Source organism: Euprymna scolopes, chromosome 25, assembly GCF_053919585.1.
Source record: "Euprymna scolopes isolate OS-2025 chromosome 25, ASM5391958v1, whole genome shotgun sequence".
In the NCBI taxonomy this organism is placed as follows: Eukaryota; Metazoa; Mollusca; class Cephalopoda; order Sepiida; family Sepiolidae; genus Euprymna; species Euprymna scolopes.
This window is the reverse complement of record NC_136506.1, coordinates 55,243,212-55,265,606: the sequence shown is the minus strand read 5'-3', so window position 1 is coordinate 55,265,606 and position 22,395 is coordinate 55,243,212. Positions and strand designations below refer to the sequence as shown.

Genomic DNA, 22,395 nt, shown 5'->3' with positions numbered 1-22,395 from the left:
GCTAAGGCAAACAGCAAGCTCCAGAGCAGATGTAGGGAACTTAAGAACAGTTTGTGGATGGCTAAGGCTGCTGAACTACAGATTCTGGCTGACACCAATGACATGAAGGGTTTCTATGGGAGTATGAGAGCAATCTGGGGCCCAAATGTGAGCTATCCCGATCAACTACTTGCAAGTGACAATTCCATTCTCCTCACTGACAAATGCGAGCCTCTAAAACGATGGCCTGAGCATTTCATTGCTAAACAAGACGCCAGACATTGACGAACGAGCAATAATCAACCTGGAGCAGTTCCCGACACACCACTGGATGAATAGATGCCCTGACTCAGATGAAATCTGCAAAGCAGTGCTGATGTTACAGGATGGCAAATCAGCTGGGTCTGACAGCATATACCCTGAGATCATCAAGCGAAGAGGACAAAAACTACTTAGCACTCTCTGCACAATCATACAGAGTGCCTGGATCACTGCAACTGTCCCTCAAGATTGGAAAGACGCACATGTGACCATATTCAAAAAGGGAGATCGCAGGCTGTGCGGTAACTACAGGGGTATATCACTGCTCTCAGTCCCTGGGAAAGTGTTCGCTCGTGTTCTCCTGAACAGGCTTACAGCACACGCTGAAACCTTGCTACCTGAGGCACAATGTGGATTCCGTGCAAACAGAGGCACAGCGGATATGATCTTCTCACTCAAATAGATCCAGGAGAAGTGTGTGGAGAAAAATATGGGGCTGTACATGATCTTTATGGATTTTACGAAGGCTTTCGACACGGTGGATCAAAACACTCTTTGGGAAGTGTTGCTGAAGCTTGGCTTCCCTGCACATTTCACCAGCCCTGTCAGAGCCCTTCATTCAGGCATGAAAGCCACAGTTAAGCTGAAGGGCGAGCTCTCTGATCCATTCGACGTGCAGAATGGTGTCAGGCAGGGCTGCGTCCACGCTCCAACCCTCTTCTCACTCTACTTGTCAGTTGTGCTTCGGCATGCCTTTAGAAATTGTGATAAGGGTGTTTTTATACGATGACGGCCGGGAGCAGACCTTTTCAATATCAATGCATACAAATCTGCAAATAGAACAACAAAGATACTCGTACGGGAGCCCATGTTTGCTGATGACACTGCATTTGTAGCGCATAGTCACGAGGATGCTCAGAACATAATAACTCGCTTCGCAGGATCAGCCAAGGCCTTTGGATTGAAGATTAACACCAAGAAAACCGAAACGATGTACCAACAATCCCCTGGATCACCTGCAATAAGCCAGCCAATTAAGATTCAAGACCAGGAGCTTTACAATGTCGGCAAATATGTCAAGTGGTATGACTTTGTCAGCAACAGGGAGATCCTATCACAAGCCAACCTCCCAAGCATGTATGACCTGCTCATCCGGAAAAATATGAGATGGGCCGAGCACATAAACAGAATGGAGAACTTCCGACTACCAAAACAGATACTGTTTTCACAACTGGAAGATGGGGTACAAGACATAGGCAGACCTAAGCTCAGGTTTTGTGACACCGTCAAACGAAATCTAAAGGACAGGTTGATCCCTATTGGAAGCGTGACAAGTGGAGAATGATAGTTCACAGGAAGTCGTCTTCGGACACGAAGGACAGCACATGATCATGATGATTCTTTAGTCGTTTGGTGTTTTACTGGAGTCTTGTAGTTGTTGCCACTTGTTCCGGTAATGTTTATCCTGAATATTCATTGTGCGTCCCTATCTTATTTACAACTTTTGCTTCTTTTGAAGGAATCTTTCTAAGATGGTTTAACATATTAGTCATTGTAAAAGGTTTTGCTGATTTGCCACCTTTTGTATGTGATGGTTGTACATAACTTGTAAGCAGCTGAATTCTTATTCTTGGTATTGGCATCAAAATACTTCCAGCAGAAACTGGTTGCCATAATGGTTGAAGGTTGTTGTTTTGAATATTTAGTTAATTTTTTACTTATGTCTGATATCTAATTAGTAATTCATCTCAATAAAATATACATATCTAAACCATAAAAATAAAAATATATATACAATGGTAGCAAAATGAGAAACAAGAGTATGACTGATGAAGAATGCTTTATTTTCGGTTCGCACATTGTCATAATTTACTTTATAAATCCTTAACATGAAAACTGAAAGGTGAAGTAATAATTTTCTTTGATAAATGATTTAAAGTGAAAAAAAAATGATAATTGGATAGGACGAGACAGGAGGGAAAATTTCCATACGTTTACAACTATTTGCCTCAAATTCAGTTGCAAAAATCTACATGTTAACAGCATGTCATTTGATAATATAGTTTAGCGGTGCATTTCTCTTTGATAAATTTTCACTGTCTTAATTAATATTAGTATCATTTATGACAACAAAGTAATTTGATAATCAGTACATCCCTACATTAATTTATTTTTATTTCGGACTATTATTCTCATCTTTATTAGTTTTTTTTTTTTTTTTTTTTTTCTCATCTTTATTGGTTGGTGTTTTTTACGACGTTTCAGCCAACTATTCCTCTGGCCTTCGTTAGGTGGTAACTGTGATGGATAGGAACTTCGAATCTCCTAACTGCATTCTCAGCAATCACTACCATCCGTAGTTGTTGTCGTCTTACCACGTTTTGGCTAAGTAAGCTTCTGGCCGGCTTTGAGTAGGATTGAAACCGCTATCTTCAGACAATGCTCATCTGGAACCGTAGAGATTCAACGTCTCTATCAACTGTGCTACGGGCCCTGTAGGGCGATGAAGGTTGAATTCTTTGATCTTATAAATCCATAAATATATATAACAATCGGTACGGACCTGATTATGGAAGAACAGATAATAAATAAACATGGATTTATAAGATCAAAGAATCCAACCTTCATTGCCCGTGGCGCAGTTGATAGATGTTGAATCTCCACGGTTCCAGATGGACATAGTCTAAAGATAGCGGTTTCTATCCTACCCAAAGCGTGCCAGAGGTTTACCTGGCCAAAACGTGGTGAGACGACAACAACTACGGATGGCAGTGATTGCTGAGAATGCAGTTAGGAGATTCGAAGTTCCTATCCGTTGCAGTTACCACCTGACAAAGACCAGAGGAATAGTTGGCCGAAACGTTGTGAAAAACAACAACCAATAAAGATGAAAAAAAAAAAAACGACAACTAATAAAGATGAGAATAATAGTCCGAAATAAAAATAAATTAATATATAATGCTCATCTCAAAAATGAATTCCAATTAAGGAATAATATATAGTACATCCCTAGTTACACATGATATATAATAATAATATATAGTACATCCCTAGTTACACGATATATGATAATAATATATAGTACATCCCTAGTTACACATGATATATAATAATAATAATATATAGTACATCCCTAGTTACACATGATATATAATAATAATAATATATAGTACATCCCTAGTTACACATGATATATAATAATAATAATAATAATAATAATAATAATAATATATAGTACATCCCTAGTTACACATGATATATAATAATAATAATATATAGTACATCCCTAGTTACACATGATATATAATAATAATAATATATAGTACATCCCTAGTTACACATGATATATAATAATAATAATATATAGTACATCCCTAGTTACACATGATATATAATAATAATAATAATAATAATAATAATAATAATATATAGTACATCCCTAGTTACACATGATATATAATAATAATAATAATATATAGTACATCCCTAGTTACACATGATATATAATAATAATAATAATAATAATAATAATAATATATAGTACATCCCTAGTTACACATGAGCATCAAGATGCACTACCTATTTCCACATATGAACTGATTTCCTGAGAACCTGGGTTCAATGAGTTAAGCAGGGGGAGATGTTTTATCAGGACATGAAAGAGATGGAGTCCAGGTATCAAGGTCGCTGGGATGCAGTCATTATGGCTGACTACTGTTGGAATCTGAAGAAAGACCTCTCTGCCACTGAGCATTCCAGGAGGTTGAAGAAACAGAAGTTCAAACAATGATGAAGCAACATATAATTTACGTGTACTTACATTTATCAATGTCCACCATTCAGTTTACTGTAATCAGTGTTTCTATTAGGTAATGATTACAGTCAGTTAACATACTTCCTGACTTTTGTGTAACCCTACTAGAAATAGTGACATGGCAAATCAGTTTCTCCACTTTTATTGTTTTTCAGTATTTCTATTGTGAAGCGATTTATTGAAATAAAATAGAAGAAAAGAACATTGAAAAGTATACAATAAAAATTAACAAAATTACGCAAATAACACAATTAGTCTTTTTCAATAGTCATCTGCAAGAATTCCTGTGGGTGGTGTCGGTGGGATACATTTTACGTGTATTGGATACGATTTTTTATGATGTTTGAAATTTTGTTATTTTGCTGTCAATTTTATTTTTATACTTTTAAACATATATGGATTCAAGTAAAAATCTTTTTTTAAATTAAAAAAAAAATGAAATTTTTACTTTCATGAACATCTATAATATAAATCTCACCTGTCTGTTTAAATGTATGTATGTTTGCCTAGGACTTTCAATGGAGGCGATGGATTTTCACGAGATCGGTATCTTTTTGAAACTTGATCCTTTGGACGACAGATATCGAAAAATTGGCTAAAAATATTAATTCCTTTACCCTCAACTGGGCACTTTTCTACAAGGAGGGGTCGCTTTTTCCACCAATATTTTCAAAAGTTATCCCCTCTTTTCGATTGACTAGCTTCGTCACTTCTGGTTTGGCGATGGATGCAACAGCAAAGATTTCATGTTTTTTGTTTTTTCTCGCATTCTTTTCCTCCTTTGTTGTACAAGTTAAAGCCTGCCTACTACTATTTTTTTTTTTTTTTTTTTGCTTAAGACGCACCTCCAAACACCCAGGCAACGCTGGGTATACAGGTTAGTATATTATATAGATTCAAATAAAAATCTTTTATAATTAAAAAAAAATGACATTTTTATACTTTCATAAACATATTTCTTTATAAATTATAAACATATTAAATTTTTTTATTAAAAGTTTAAATAATGAATAATTGTGTTATTTTTATCAGTATAATTTTGTTAATTTTTATTGTATACTTTACAATAATGTCCTTTTCTTCTATTTTATTTCAATAAATCGCTTTACAATAGAAATACTGTAAAACAATAAAAGTGATGGAAGTGATTGGCCTTGTCACCACTTCTGGTAGTGCTACACCAGAAGTTAGAGATTAATTTAACTGACTATAACCGAGGTAATCAATATACAATGTTGTTGACAAAACATTTTTTTTTTCTTAAAAACATTTAGGATGATATGTTGACAAAATTTAGCTAATAATGGCACAAAAATGTAATTGATTTTGTCACAGGATTGGATTTTTTTTCAAATAAACATCATAAAAACCTCACTTGACGGAGAGAAACAGATGTCATTTCCTGATTCAGCTGTGCAAAAATACCTTAAATCATTTGTAGGAATCTAGACAACATTCAAAAAGTAAAAAATTGTTGCTCAGTGTAATCAATCGACAATTTATGTAATTTCAATGCTTGTAAGTTATCTAATTTTGGTAAATCTGTAGATAAATACTCTGTTATTCCCACCGCCCCTACCACTATGATTTATATATATATATATATATATATATATATATATATATATATATATATATATATACACCTCAAACCTCGCCATGGTAAAAGTAGCTTTCGGAATAGACACCCCATTTTATGAAGGGGTAGATTGTCAAAGTATTTGCTCAAAATTTAACCTTGATATTCATTGTCAGCATACTCACCTGCAAAGACTATAAACCAAAAAAAAAAAAAAATGGTGGGCATGGCAGTGTCGGGCAGAGAGAAGTAGATTTGTTTATCGCATGTGTGTACAACGCTAAATTACAGTGAATAATGCGTGTCATATCTCGGAAACTACTTTTCCCGCCAAAGTTAAGAGATTGTCCTATTCATCATTTTAAAGGAAATTGTGTAGGTGGAGCTATGGTAAAAAATTACCTTAAAAAAAGAAAGTTAATGCCTGAGCAGTGCTAATAATGAGTACTGAAAAGAGAAGTAAACAAAAACAAATATAGTAAACTAAAAACAGATATGTAACAAATAAGTCCATCCATAGGCAATGTAATAAAGGGTAAATTTGTAGTTTAGCGGCATAAATCATTTTACAGACAAAAAAAATGATAAAACCTGGTGTGAATTTAGTCAAATAAAAATTGATGCAAAAAAATTTAAAACTTTTCTGGATTTTGAGTGTAATAATGTGTTTGAATAAAAATAGTTTTTATGACTTGTCTGTCACCAAACAAATCATCCACAGTAATAATAGTAAATTAGAATAATGTAATAAAAAAAAACGAACAAAAAAAAAAAATAGGATTGTGTAAGGGTTGAAATCGAAAAATAAATAATGGAACTCGTGCGTTCATTTCTGTTCTATCGATTGTTTAATCTGTATGTTGGAGTAGTTGAAACTATGCTGGTTACTGTATTGTAAGATTCCCGGTAGTTATGCAGTTACACCCCACCAAGTCGAAAATGTGTTCAATAAGTATGGAAGGGACATATCACTTTATTTAATCAAGTGTTTACGTGGTTCATTACTTAAGATTTTCTGTTTTATTTGGCTCGATTTAGCAGGAAAACTTAAATGTTTTATTTTTAATCGTAAATTGTTACATGTAAGTACAGTATTTTTTCCTGAAAAATAGTGAACAAATTGCTTTCATTTCAACACGAGCCACTCCCCTAATAAACGGGGGAGCTGTTTTTCTCCAAAGTTAGGTAAAAACATACAAACCGGATTATTGACCTCATTAAAAACTGTCCCGCAGAAAATGTTCACTGCTGAAAAGCTATTGCTTAGGTTGTTGTCGTAACGCTCGCACAAAATGTTAACTCTACGACTTCCACTTGACGTCATTTAGTGCGGGCACCTGTCAATTCTCTTCTTCATTAAATAAATTCAGACTTCTTTCAGTAACTCATTCTTGCTGGCTGAGCGGTTAACGTGTCATGTTTTTCACATTTTATTTTCCAACTTCGCTTCAGGGCTTCGGGTTCGATTCTACCTAATTACCAAAACTCCCCCCCTCCCTTGTGTTTCTTTTTGATTTAAGAGCACACACACCTCGAAACACTGTGAATTTGTTTTCTCTGCCCCTGCTATGGCGTGAGATTTTACCTGGAAAACCACCTTCGTTTTTAAATGCTTATTTTCGACTCTTTTTAAAGTTCGTGGCGTCTTACTATGGCATCAGACTATTAACCTCAAGGCTTCGGGTTCAAGCCTACCTCCCTCCAAAAATTTTTTTCACTTTTTTTTTTTTAATATTTAAACCCTCCAAATCCCCCAAAACATCAAAATAGGATATCCGAAAATAAACACAGAATGGTATATCCCTACCATTGCCAAAGATATGGATATCATTATGACAAACGCACCCCCCCCCAACATGTGGGGGCGGGGGCACAAAGAATGCACAAATGAATCTAATTGCAATGAAACCCACTGGGCAAACTCGAAAAATTGCCCAATTTGGAAAATAAAAAAGAAATCCTTAAAATAAAGAAAACCTAAAAACATCACCTTAGAAGTCAGGAAACTAATAATAGAAAACAACTACTATGCAGATATAACAAAGAAAAACCTACCAAATACAAATACACCAGATAATCATACAAACGAAACAAACCTAACCCATGTGAAAATAGATATCACAAAGCTTTTAAATTAAATGAAAAATTTATACTAGCAATACACACGGACGATAAAACGCTTTGAATAATCACAGATTTTAAGGGGCTTTTACTAAAGTAGTCATATTTGAAAAAACAAAGCACTTTGTCTTCAAAATGCCACTGTTTTGTTTGGAAATAAATATACTTTAAAATGAATTAATAAATGATCATGTACATTATATATTTTAAAAGTTTTAAGCAAATAAAGTGATAAAAATGTTAACATCATAAAACAGCGTTTTTGGTAAGATTTTGTAATCTGGCATCCAACTACTATGCTGAACGTCGCCAGTTGTAGAGGATACACTTCTCATCACAATCAGCTTGAGAAATGGGTCGTTTTTTTTTACGCAGAAGGAACGCGTAGAAGATCCCTCAAAATGATGATTTTTTTTTTATTATCATTCAATTCATGCGGCACCCATTTATCCAACATTTTTTACTTCCCTATTTGCTTTAGATGGTGAACGACTCTTGAGTGATCTACCTCGAGTTCAACAGCAACTTCTCATGTGGTTTTGCGAGGATTGGCTTCAATTAAGGCTTTCAAATGTTTGTAATCAATCGCAGTAGGCTGGCTGTGACCGTCTTCATCTTCAAGACTCTCATCACCATTGCAAAATTTCTTGAACCACCATTGTGTCACACGTTTATTGGTTCCTGGGCACAATTGCATCATTGATATCACAAGCTGTCTTGGCAATTTTTTTGGCCTAGTTTGAACTGGAACAAGAAAATTGTGCAAATTTGAATTTGTCAAAAAGCTTGCAAAAAATGAATGCAAAGATTGAGAACGGTAATGAATAACATGATTCGATAGAGCGAAAAATCCACTTCAAAATGATATATAACATAGCTATATATATTAACGAATTAATTCAGAAATCATAAATAAAAGTAACATCTGAGAAAACTATATTGTTTTTGCATCAACCTAATAGTTGGAAATAAAATGTATTTAACTACATGGTAGTATATTTATTGGTTTGGGTGCTACTAGAGTTTAAGTAAGTCATCATATTCTATTAAAATGATCTGTTCTTACGAATGTGCAACAATTTTTGCTTGTGAAAAATTGTATGATAATTAGTCTCGTAGCATTCATTTGACACCAGGTTTTTCTTCCCCCCCCAAACTAAAATCAAAAATCAAATTTTGACTTTTAGGCCCATAGCCTAGTCCAAATATATCTTTGCTCGTATGAATATTTTTTAACCAAAATTTTTTTTTTTTATCTAGGTTCATTTGGTTGCAGAAGTGGAGCGTCGGGGTTTGAATGAAGTTGGAATCTATCGTATATCTGGGTATGTTTTAATATTTTTAATTCATTCCCCAAACAAAACCTGTTTTACATCACTTCTATCCCATTACAAAGATTAAAATTCTGCTATGAAACCTTAGAATATTCCTATTTTTATCCATGATTTTCACTTTAGAAAATGCCTAAAATTTAAAGCTAAAGAATTTTTAAAATAAATTGAAATTTAGGGAAGCTTACTTGATTAGTGTCTAATCACTACAGATCAAATTCAATGCAAATCTAAAGTTTTTGATTTTTAAAACAGGAGGTTGGGTCCATATTATGTCCTTTAAAATCTCTTAAAAATACTTCAAAGAAATTGGAATTTGGGAAATATTTATTAATTGATTAAAATTTTACAAAAATCAGAGTATTTCAGTTTTCACAAAGTCTCCACTCTCTTTTCCCTTAGAATGAAACTAAATTAAACCAAATACAGCCTACAGTATGACCCCTTACACTTATCAACTGTGTTTAGAAAATTCATAAGTTAAAGGTAATTAGTTTAGGGATGAATTCTGTATATTGAAGCTGACCCTTTCTGGGAATATTCAATTTTTCCATTATTAACAAAGCATTATCACTGTTGATCAAGGAAAGAGTTTTCAGGAATGTGTACACTGTTATGTATAGAAATGAATCCTGACCAATGAGGGTTGAGGACATGTGTTGCATGAGGAGAAATGGGTAAAATGGCATAACATCCCAAAAAATTGTGAATCCTGCAGTGCTCGCCAGTAAACTCAATTATTCATCTCAATTTCATTTCGGAGCAGTCCAGTGGAGGATGATACAGCTCATGGCCGCCAGTGATCGATACTGTATGCTGGAAACTGACAGTGACAGTTGTAAAGACAGCTGAGTTCCACCAGTAAACACTTCAATATGGCACTAATCTCAGTGATCATCACTCCCTTCTAATAGAGGCCGACATTGATTGCAAGGAATCGCCCCAAAACAGTACTAATTGCCAGTAACCAACATTGGTGACAATCACAGCCAGTGGCTTCTGCTATCTGCCACCGCCAGACAGTGGAAGTTGGATGATTTCATTTGGGTTATGGCCATCAGTGCCCATTATTTTCCAGGGCCAGTAGTGGCCTCCACTAACAACTGTAGCTTCATTTAAAAAAAAGATTTTTGGGGTGGTTTTTTTTTTTTTTTTTTTTCCCTACCAAATCTATTTTGTTTTTGTTACATACTTCCATACAGCACCTGCTAGTTGGAAATAGAATGTACTTAACTACATGATAGTATATTTATTACTTTGGGTGCTACTAGGGTTTAAGTAAGTCACCATATTCTGTTAAAATGATTGTCGGTCATCTGTTCTCATGAATGTGCAACATTTATGTATGTGAAAAATTATGGAATTGTCAGTTGTTATAATACGTGGCAAACATTGCTAGAACATTCCGTAAACTTGTTGATATAAAACATTGTCATAGAAATTTTTAATTGATTTTCACTTTAAAACAATTTTTATTATTTAGATAAAAATTGTTCAAAACGCAAAATTAAAATATGATTCTTCCGTTATTGACTTGTATCTTTGATAATTAATTTCATGTCAAGTTTTTTTTTTTTTTTGTTTTTTATTTATTTAAGCCTGAAATGTTATGTGGTATTAACTTTCCATTTTTGTTTTTTATTTATTTAAGCCTGAAGTGTTATGTGGTATTAACTTTCCATTTTTGTTTTTTATTTATTTAAACCTGAAATGTTATGTGGTATTAACTTTCCATTTTTGTTTTTTATTTATTTAAGCCTGAAATGTTATGTGGTATTAACTTTCCATTTTTGTTTTTTATTTATTTAAGCCTGAAATGTTATGTGGTATTAACTTTCCATTTTTGTTTTCTACTTGCATGCTATCATAATTCATGTTTTAATATTTAACTTGGGACACGGTTACGTGCAGTTTTTTAAATTTTTATTTTCTCAATAACATGGGGCACAAATCAGAATTTTAGTTTTGGTATATAATTCTATCATTGGAATATTCTTCAATGTTAAAACTTTCAGTAACAAAAACATATGTGTCTGGCCATTGACAGATTGAAAAAAGGAAACACAAGGATGGTGTTTAACCTCCGTCCATCCTCTTATTCACCAGTTAATTTGAGTAAAATATGATTCAGATATTGTTTAAAAAATTGAAAATTATATTGATTTGTAATTTTTAACCCAATATCAAGTTATTATTTTTTCTCTTCAATTTCTGCTTCCTCTTTCCCTTCCAACAACTGGTCATCTCTCCATAGTGCTGAACGCCAGGTAAAAGAACTAAAAGAGAAATTTTGGAAAGGTAAATCAACACCAAACTTGGTGAGTTTATATCAAGTTTTTTTTAACGTTATTTTACGTTTTTAAATGAAATCTCTTTAGATGACTTTTATGGATAAATAAATATTTTTCCTTGCGTTGTGTGTTTATGTTATGCTTAAAAGAAAAAATGGCAAAGACTGGCATGTCAAAAAATGCTTTCAGTGGATGAGTGGAATGAGTGAAAAAGTAGAGAGAGAAGAGATAGCAATTGACACAAGTTAATCTCACTAATTCATTACCTAGCAGATTTTCTTTATCTGAGCCAGTAAAACCAACAATTTTGGTAACACGTAGCAACAATTGCAAGATTCTTTCCAGGATTTCATTTACAGTCAATATAATAACTATATCAAGTTACTGTCTATCATTTGTCTAGCTGTGTATCAGGTTTTTATTTCTTCCAGACCTTAGACCTGATATTTAAGACTTGATCAGATTCATATACGATTTATATGAAAAACCTAGTTTACTCTTTATCTGTTCCTTGTAATAGTTTAACCAATAGAAATTTTTGTTTTTCAGAGTCTTGTTGAGGACATCAACGTTGTGTGTTCATGCCTAAAGGATTTTTTACGCAGTCTCAAAGAATCCCTCATCACTTATAAATTGTGGCCAGCCTTTGTTAAAGTTGTCTCAGGTAAATTTGCAAACATTTAAATTTTTCTCCTTTAATTTATTTGTATCGTTTTATTTAAAAAAAAAAATTATATCCCAAACCAAAATTTTATTTTTATCATATCTAAAAAAAAGTAATGTGGGCATGTAGATTTTTGTAAACCATTTACAAAAATACCAAATTTATTTTGGTAGGTCAATTAGCCATCAAGTTATGATCATTCAAAGTTTGTCGGAAAGTTGAAATTTGCTATCGTGGCCGAGAAGCCAAATTTCATAGTCTATAACTAAAAATGTAAGCTACTAACAAGTGAAAAATCCTTATAAATGTAATGTCATCTTGTAGTAGATGAAAATTAATACAAATTTAGGCAATAAATATTAGATGAAACCAACTTAAACACTAGGCAAAATCCCTCTATCAACGCGAAAACAGTGAAAATACGACACAGAAAGGCAACTTTAACTGTTCATATCAATTTCATTTTAATAGCTAATGTATTGAATCTTCTTAGTATGATTCAAAACACATTAGAGATCAAGATAATTCTTTCTTTTAATTATAAATTGATAAAACCACTCAATTGTGGACCATGTAAAAGCAGTCAAACAGGCAATTTTGTAAAAAGGGCAAAAAAGGTAAAAAAAAAAATGAGTCAAAAGTATACGTTACTGAAATTGCTGTAAAAATGTAACCATTGAAGTTAGAAGCTTGAAACTTTGCAACTTTACTAATTTTGGGGTGAGGAATTCAAAAAAATGGTTGCCTTGTTTCTAATAACAAAACTTTTTGCCACAGAAATACTTTTACTTTGGGAAATTTAAACTCGACAAAAAAGTACTGACGACAATAATATTTAGAAATTTTTTATACAAAAAAAAGGCACAAATCATTTTTTTTAAACATTGAAAAACTTTCAACTTAAAAAACAAGTAAGAAAGATATTTTACAATTCTACAATTCCTTTCTTATCGATCTTCTCTCAGAATTCTTTCATAGGCTTCTGCTATGGTAGATATCTCAGGAACCCTCCAAATCCTACCATCACTTGAAACTGGCATTACCTCAAAATCCCATCTATAGACAAATGCTGACTCTACTTGTGCAATGTCCTCTGATAAAGGCCATCGAAAATAATCTTTTCTACTTTTTGTTTGCATTAAAAATTTTACTACAGTGCTGGATGCAGATATAATATCAATGACTTGGCCAATGTAAAAGTTGGTATCATAGTAGACAGCTACCCATTGTCCTTGATGTTCATAACTGAAGATATCCTGAGGTGGATCTTCATCACAACTGCAGGAGTTATCTGAATGTTCAGCAGATTCACTTAGGGAAGACATTTTTTGTTGTTTTGGTGGAGGTGGAGATGAATGAATTTGATTTCTTTTCAAGTAGTCAGAGAGAGCAGCTTCCAGTTGAACTTTATTTCCACTGGTGTTGATTTTGACACCTAAAACAACCTTGAGGTATCTCAATTGGTCTTTGAGTGCTTCCAAACCACTTTCTGAAATTTTTTTTATCTGTTTATCAGACTTCACTGGACCACCATGCTTAATAACAGTTAATAATTCTCTCTTTCTCAGCAGCAGCTTGACGTTCTTTTTCCTTCTTTAATCTTTCATTTTGTGCAATTTTTTCTTGGACACGAAGTTTCACAAGGGCTTCTTGTTGTGCATGTTTTTGTCGCAAATGTTTTGCATGTTTTCTGGAGATGCTCAGAATGGATTGCCTCTTTGTTGATGGTATTACTTCCAACCAAGCTGTTGTCCGATTGCGCTTAAGCATATTTGAAGATGATCGATTATTTAGTGATGCATGTCGTTTTGTTTGCATGCTAAAATCTAAATCTCCAAAGGCATGCTCACCTGACAGATTTGTTAAAGGGCAGCTCTTCAAGGCATCTCTCGTCTCCTGATCTACATCTTTTCCAAAAGCACCTCCTTCTAAAAAGTCATGCAACTGGTGCTTAGTGACAATGAGGAACTGAGTATCTTGTGCAAACATTCTAAAACAAGTTCAGGGGCCGTGAGACTAATACAGAGAGACACATTGCCTTCCTCAAAGAATTCCCCATTAAATACACCTTTACAGTCAGATTTTAATAACAACTGGGGATTGTTGATCCAGCATTCTAAACTTAGAGCCATTTTCTTGATATAGTGATGGAAGTCAACATACTGAACAGTGCTGTTAACAAGTTTCCAGAAAGGTTTGGTCAAATTAATGTTCAGCAAACCAACTGCAGCAAGTAGGGAATGTAGTCTCTCATCAGAAATGTCAGCCAAAACACTCTGTAATTTCATATTGCAAGATGTTGCAAACACAGATAAAAATAATTTTATGTGCTCTTTATGGTGATATATTGCCAGGGCATTTTCAAATAGAGAATTAAACCTATTTGTCCGATATCTTTGCTGCAGAATGCCAGCCATTCTGTCCTGTAACCACTTTTATTGTTTATGAGTGTATGTACGGGTGACGACAAAAAAAAAAATTAATATGCGTTCTGTCACAATTTCTGTTAATGCTGACATAAAAAGTTTTTATGTAATTATTTTCAAATTTTAGGACAAAATAATTTAATATATTTGCTAATATATAGCCTTGGAACTGAGTTTTTATATTTAGTCAGTTTTTTCTACAAAGCGTAAATGTTGACATGTTTTACGAATCCAAAACAAAAAATAATAAATAAATAATGCTTATTTTAAGTAATTTATTTTAAATAATTTTTTTTTAATTCTCTTTTTTTTTATAATTAAAAAAACTTATGTTTCTGAACAATAACAAAAACATACTTTATCGTCATAAGTCACTAGCCGAACGTTTTGTTTATGGAATTTAATTAAAATAATTTAACAATGCTGAAGTTTATCCAACCGTAACCGAAGGAGAAAGCGATGAAAGAACATATGAAAGTTTGAAAAAAGCTATAGAAAATAAACTGGCATTATTTTTTAAATTGTAAATTTTCATTTTTTTTAATGACGTTCTAAAAATATTAATTAAAAAAATATCTTTCTATAACTTTTAAATAATAAAGAAAAAACAAACTCACCTAAGAACTTTGGTAAGTCCATAGTGAAACGAGTTGTTTGTTTATGTTTTTCCGTCAGTCACAGTGAGTCAGTCAGTATGTTGTGCTGCTGTGTGGCTGCTGGCTAGCTGACAGTTGATAATTGGTCTCTCTGGCATTAAGTTGAAAATCTCTGTAGGTACTCTAACTTTTATTAGTGTGCGCTCCTTGATTTATGGGGCCATAAACATGACACCAACAGATTATTAAAAAGGAGATATTCCTCTACAAAACGATGCCTTTTTCGGAATTCTTACTATAAAATTTCTTTCATGTTTCTTTCACTGAAGTTTTCAAGTTGGATTTTTTTTTTAGAAAAGCCACTTATAACCTTTTAATAACCTCACCATGTTATTAAAAATCTTTAATCTTTAAAATGATACCATTTTTATATACCTAGAGACTCACAATATGAAGCGCAACAAATTTGAAAAACATCAACATTTTTTTTGTGTAAAAAAAAAAGCGACATTTACCAAAATTAGAGGCATAACTTGAAAAATCCTGAAAAAAAAACTATTAAAGACACAAGAAAAAGAATTATATATCTATAAAGACAAAAGATTAAATTTTATTTAAATCAAAACCGTATCAAAATAACCCCAAAAACAAACGAGATATCGCAAGTTGAAGTTAAGGGAAATTTTACTTTATTTACTAGTTTTCGCACCTAAACTAGGCCAGTTTGGGATACCTAATTATAGCTTATTTCTAAAAACTTTTTCATTTAGAAAACATCTTTACACTCTAAAGAAAAAAGTTTTCAGATATGAAATAAATTTTATAGATATTTATCAAAAACTTTTAAATGTTTTGGCAAGGGAGTACTTCAATTCTCACTTGCCAAAGTTGGATGATGCTGGAAGAAAAAGAAATACAGAAGACGCACAATGTTGAGATAAGAATAATACATGTAAAACTAATTATGTTTTTTCTTTTTTTAGTAGAATAGTAGGGGGTGAGCAAGAAGAGAATTATTTTAAAAATGGAAGAATAGTAAAAAGAATATACTCTCCAATGCGATGAATGAAATCATTTCATACTATTTAAAAACATATTTAAAATTTCAACATAAAATTTTCAATAAGACGTATATAGAATATTCTGTTTAACATGAACTGGTAAACTATCTAATGTTTCAGATATCATTATTGCTCATTTACAATGAACGTTTTTTCTAATTGTCATAAAAAAAAATTTACAAAATGCATCACAATGAAATTCTTTATCGAACAGCCTAACTTTTACATTTGGAAACCAAATATTTTGTTATTAAAAGTGATTTTAAAAACAGCAAAAACAGACAAGTGTCAAAGGCCAACATTATTTTAAAATCCTAATCTTTGACACATGTTTTTTATGCATTTATTTCCGTGATATCCAAAAATTAGTTGATTCGATAGAATATCATTGTAATGAGTTTTAATTCCCCCCCTACACACACACCACACACTTTTTTGTGTATTTCTCTCCTGCTATTTTACTGCACTGAGATACTGTTTATGAAAATTTATCTAAATAAATATTAAAAACAAAAAAATAAAATTGTTAAAAAGTACAATTACATATTTTATTTTTATTTTATAAATGAAACAGATAAGATATTTAAACAATAAAAAGATGTTATTTATATATTTTTTCATATTGTAAAGTTTTCCGATATATAAAAAATATAAAAAGGTAAAGAAACGATTATTATTATTTTTGTTATTATTTAGATATCCTCAGTTAAAAATAACTGGTTTGCTTTACAGATTTGAAAAAATTGTCTCAACAATGAGTTAAAGATAAAGAAAAATATACAAAATACTATTAGAAACTCACCCAATAAATGTCACAAGGACAATAGTTGGGTTTCTAACAGTATTTTGTATATTTTTAAGTCATTGTTGAGATTTCAAAGACATGAGATATCATGTGGTTATTTTTCTTGTGCTTGTGTAATGCTTGACCCTAATTTTCAAAATAAACAAACATTTTACATTAACTAAATACACTAAAATCTTATCCAACTAGGTAGAAGAGTAACTTATCTTGCCTCTGGTAATATTTATTTGGGTGCTTATGCACTTATGTTACCATGCTATTTTTTCAAATAGTATTTTCAGGTATGACATAAATAACCCTTCGATTCGCTTAACTCCATGGTGCGTTTCACCCAGTAGAATTAAAATTCCATTCCTGTTTTTTTTTTAAGCAACTACGAAGTAAAGAAAACCCAAACCGGTGTTCCTTCATAACTGTCTCTTGTGGACGATCCCACAACGGTGTTAAGTGGTGGCGGGGGAAGGAGGAATTTATTAGAAAGAAAAGATTTTACCACTTCCATGAATCTTAACCGATTTTGGCAGTGAACTCTCAGCAGATAGAATATAGGAATCTACGATTATTGAGAAAGTGGATAGCAAGTGGATAATAGGCCTATAACACACCTCAGATATTGTGCTGCAGTTTGTGCATATTACATTTGCATGAAATGTCTTGATTTTTAATCCTATTAAGGTCAAAATCAGAGGAGAAAAATGAGTTTATTTTTTATATATATATATATATATATATATATATATATGGATTATACATAAAAATAATTCTGAAACTATTATCTAAATGAAAATGGGTGATATATGCCGATTTATCTTATCAATTTTTAAACATTCTTTGTCGACTTTGCTCGGTCGTAACTTTGCTTCCTATAGTCGTAAAAATATAAATCAAAGTCCAGTAGAGTTGAACTTCTTTGTTTATATAACCTGTAAAATTTCAGCCATATCCAATCAAATTCGACACAGTGCATGTGTATCCAAACGTAACGTATGAAATGTAAACATTGAAAAAACAGTTTCCCTTTTTACTGTCGTCATTTTTGACCGTTTTTTCATTTTTATTGTGGGGAGAGAAATCCCCCCCCCCTCTATTTTGAGAACTAAGTGGAATCCACGAGTCTTATGAATATCACTGGTTTCAGAGACTAGATGGAGATATTCCTACCATGTTTAACCGCATGCTATGAACACGTTCCTCTCATACCACTTTAGTGGCTCCTGTATTCTTTATGATAAATACATATTATATTTTATACACTTTACACTACTTGTGGTGTCTGTCATTTGTGACCCCTAGCGAGTTATTCCGTGTAAAATCATCCAGGGCTTGACACCCATATCCATAGATTTGGCTGTAGTTTGCACTGCAGATAGACAATATAGGAACTAAGAAATCCTGAAAATTTGAGCACATAACTCCAGGTGGTTTCTGATTTAGAGCCTTTTTTGTTTTGGCGTTAGTCACATAATGGTTCTGTCCGGGCAACAATTTTGTGATGTCATTTCTTTGAATATTTTCTGATTGAAAAATCGTATGGCCCTGAAAATTCCGTAAGGTAAGTTTTTTGACCCAAGGAATCCAAAAATGGCATCAGATTTTCTCAAAAATGAAGCCTTATAGAGATATTAAGGGTTTTTGGATTTTTCTACTTGTGCCCCAAAATCAAATAAAAAAGGATGTGACTGGCATGGTAACACATTACTTTTTTATTTTCTTATAAAAAAACATACTTTTATCCGACTTAAGTTTCCAACCCTCATCAACTAATCTTGAAGACGGCTAGGTCGTTGAAATTGTTACCAGAACTTAACTGTTTTAGTATCTGGCTTACTCCAAAATTTATTTCAAAATTAAGGTGTAACATAAGTTAAACACATGTGTAAATTGATTATCACATCCAATAGGGGGAGGGAATATTTTTCATTATCATCGAAAATATACCCGACTTTCAACAGAAACTGAGTGAACGAAACAGAAACTTTTAACCATTTTTGGTCCAGAGACAATTTATTGTGTTCAAAAAAAAAAAAAAATATATGAAAAAAGTAATGCATTACCATGCCAGCCACACCCTTTTTTTTTTTTTTTAATTTGATTTTGGGGCACATGTAGAAAAATCCAAAAACCCTTAATATCTCTATATCGCTTAATTTTTTAGAAAATCTGGTTCCATTGTTGGATTCCTTGGGTCAAAAAACTTACTTGGGTGAATTTTCAGACACATATGATCTTTCAATCAGAAAATATTCAAAGAAATAACATCACAAAATTGTGGCCTGTGAGTCATATTATGTGACTAACGCCAAAACAAAAAATGCTCTAAATCAGAAACCACCTGGAGTTATGTGCTCAAATTTTCAAGATTTCTTAGTTCCTATATTGTCTATCTGCAGTGCAAACTACAGCCAAATCTATGAATATGGGTTTCAAAATCTCATATTTCTGGATGATTTGACACGGAATGACCCTAGCACAAGTCTACAACAACTTGCTGACAAGGATGATTCAAGAACTTCCTGGATCAATCTACAGCAATTGCTTACACCAACTTGATGATGAATATTCGGGCAAGGACTTGCTCTAAAAAACAGTCATTGGAAAACAACATTTAATGGAAAAAAGAACATGCGCAGAAATTTGAAATAATTGTTTTCCTACACTCAGGGGAAATTTGAAACTTCAAAAGCATTTGTTTTCAAAAGTTCGGTAAAGAACGGGAACAACTACTTGTCAACGTTTGGGGGGAGGGACAACATTCGAGTGTAAAAATCCACAAACACTAGATAAAGAAGACTTCGAAAAAGGACAACAATTCTTGCCGAAAAAAGCATTTTACAAAGACGTTGTCAAAAGCCTTATCTTGCTGTTAAAAAGCTACAAAAAGCGGAACTATGAGTAAAAAAAAAAAAAACATAAACAATTGCGGCGAGAATTATTACTACTGAATCAATGATACGTTTTCAGTAAGTACAAAAAAACTTTTTTTTCCATAAATACAAATAATGTTGAAAAAAAAAAAAAAACTTTGCCGTTCTAAAACGCATGTCTCGCTAATATGTCTTATGGTTAAAAGGCATTAGTGCTGGGAAAAGAAAAAAAAACTCACAAAATCCAGCAAGTAAATGAAAGTATATTTTATTTTATTGGCTAAAGCAACACTTTGCAGAATTTAAAAAGATGTCGGATTTTAATCCAATTAAATAAACTTTTTACTGGTTGACAGCTTGCACATTGAAGAAGAAAAAAAAACTATTCATAATAATCATGGCAAATGTGATATGAAATTAAAGTTTATTCAATTTCCTATCAAATGGTGCTAGCATTATTCGCAAAAATGCGCAGGGCGAAAGAAAATTGACACACCTAGAGTCTTGGACAAAATTGCGTGAACCGTGAACACAGCGAAAATGTGCGAGTCAATGGGTGAAAGTTGTTCGACTTCAGTATTTCACCAAATAGCATTATACTGCTTCAATTTCAATATAAGCGATAAGAAACCATTTCTGTACATTAATTTGTAAAAATTACGTTTGAATATTTTAAATATTCAGAAGTATTTTGCAACATGTAGTTAGCATGTGTTCAGCTTTTTAATGTAAACAAATTAGCGATATTTTGGATTTTTTCAAAAATTAAATTAATGTTGTATCATTTTGGAGGGGAAATGAATCGGGAGTATTTATAATAAACCATTTTTAAAACTTGTGATTTAATTTCCAAACGTTTGAGTATCTAAATATTTGTTTATTCGGCATTCTAAACCAGTTTCCTGAAAATTAACAAACTTTGCAAAAGAGCATAAAAAATGCTAGACAAGAAGCAAATTGAATGGCACGTTTCTAGCATTTTGTATTTATTTGAAAATGATTTGGTGCATGGTAGATATTTAATTCAAGGCATGTGACTGCATAAAATTAAAGCTTAAATAAGTGTAAAAAAAACACAAACTATTGTTGTCCATAGATGAAAGTACGGTGCTTATACACTTAGCGATCCAGGCTATTTTTAAATAGTTTTACGATAACTTTTTATATTAAATTATTAGTTGAAAGTTCAGAAGTGTTACAAAACACCCTCTCCTCCCCATGTTAAGAATGGCTTTCTAAATGTTATTATTTCAGCATGGTTCGCTAAGTGCATAAGTACCGAAAGTACATACTAAATTAAAAAAACACACCCTTTCTTCCACATGTTAGTTTGCTTCATAAGTTTATATTGTTTTCTTTTATTGTTTTAACACTTTTTTTTTTTTGTATAATTTATTAAATTGTTAGCTGAAAATACATATTAATTAAAAAAACACACACATACACACACACACCCTCTCCTCCACGTGTTAAGAGTGGTTTTCTAAATAATAGTTTGCTTCATAAATACTATTGTTTTAATATATTTTATTCTTGTATCATTTATTAAATTGTTAGGTGAAAGTGCAGACTGTTTCCTAAGTAATAGTTCACTTCAGAAGTACCAATGTTTTTATTTATTTTATTATTGTATTGTTTATTGAATTGTTAGGTGAAAGTACAAACTAGTTAAAAAAAAAAAACCACATTAGTCCACATGTTAAGAATGGGTTTCTAAATAATAGTTCGTTTCATAAGTACTATTGTTTTATTTTATTGTTTTAACATTTATTTTTGAATTGTTTATTAAATTGTTAGGTGAAAGTACAAACTAGTTTAAAAAAAAAACAAAAAAAATACACCACCTCTTCCACATGTTAAGAGCGGTATTCTAAATAATAGTTTGCTTCATAAGTACTATTGTTTTTGTTTTAATATGTTTTATTGTACTGTTTATTAAATTGTTAATTGAAAGCACAGACTAGTTGAAAAAACATAGCCTCTCCTCCACGTGTTAAGAGTGGTTTTCTAAAAAATAAATACTATTGTTTTAATACATTTTATTCTTGTATCGTTTATTAAATTGTTAGGTGAAAGTACAGACTAGTTAAAAAAACATGCTCCTCCTCACATGTTTCCTAAATAATAGTTCACTTTATAAGTACCATTGTTTTAATTTATTTTATTCTTGTATTATTTATTGAATTGTTAATTGAAAGTACAGACTAGTTTTGTTTTTTTTGTTTGTTTTTATTCAATTTTCACCTCAAACAAGACACAATGACACTTTGAAGTAGGGGCTACTATCGAGGACATAAGTTACAGGGGTATTATGAAGGCAGATGAGTAACAAGATGTCTGTTCACTGCATGTTAGTACAGTTGGAAAAGCTGAATCCTGGAAGGGAGTTTCAAAGTCTAGCATTTCTGGGGAAGAAACTATTATAGTAAAATGCTTTCTTACACCTAGGGATCTCTAGTGTGATTTAGCTGTTTGTTGGGGGTATTCACATCGAGAGGTACAAGTGTTTGTAGGTCATCAGAGCATTCACCATTAAAGTACTTGTAAAACAGGCAGAGGGATGCAAAATTTTGTCGATGACAGAGGCTGAAGGTTCAGGACCT

At 32.3% G+C, this 22,395-nt stretch overlaps 1 protein-coding gene across 1 annotated transcript in view; it reads left to right on the top strand.

The window, feature by feature from the left end:
- The window catches only part of LOC145247359 (rac GTPase-activating protein 1-like), a gene marked incomplete at its 5' end in the record, with an annotated part of 132,700 nt that overhangs the window by 71,293 nt on the left and 39,012 nt on the right, over positions 1-22,395 (top strand). Inside the window, 3 exon segments of the mRNA XM_080109040.1 lie at positions 9,015-9,079; positions 11,340-11,403; positions 11,926-12,040. Coding sequence (XP_079965166.1) covers positions 9,015-9,079; positions 11,340-11,403; positions 11,926-12,040 — 244 coding nt within the window.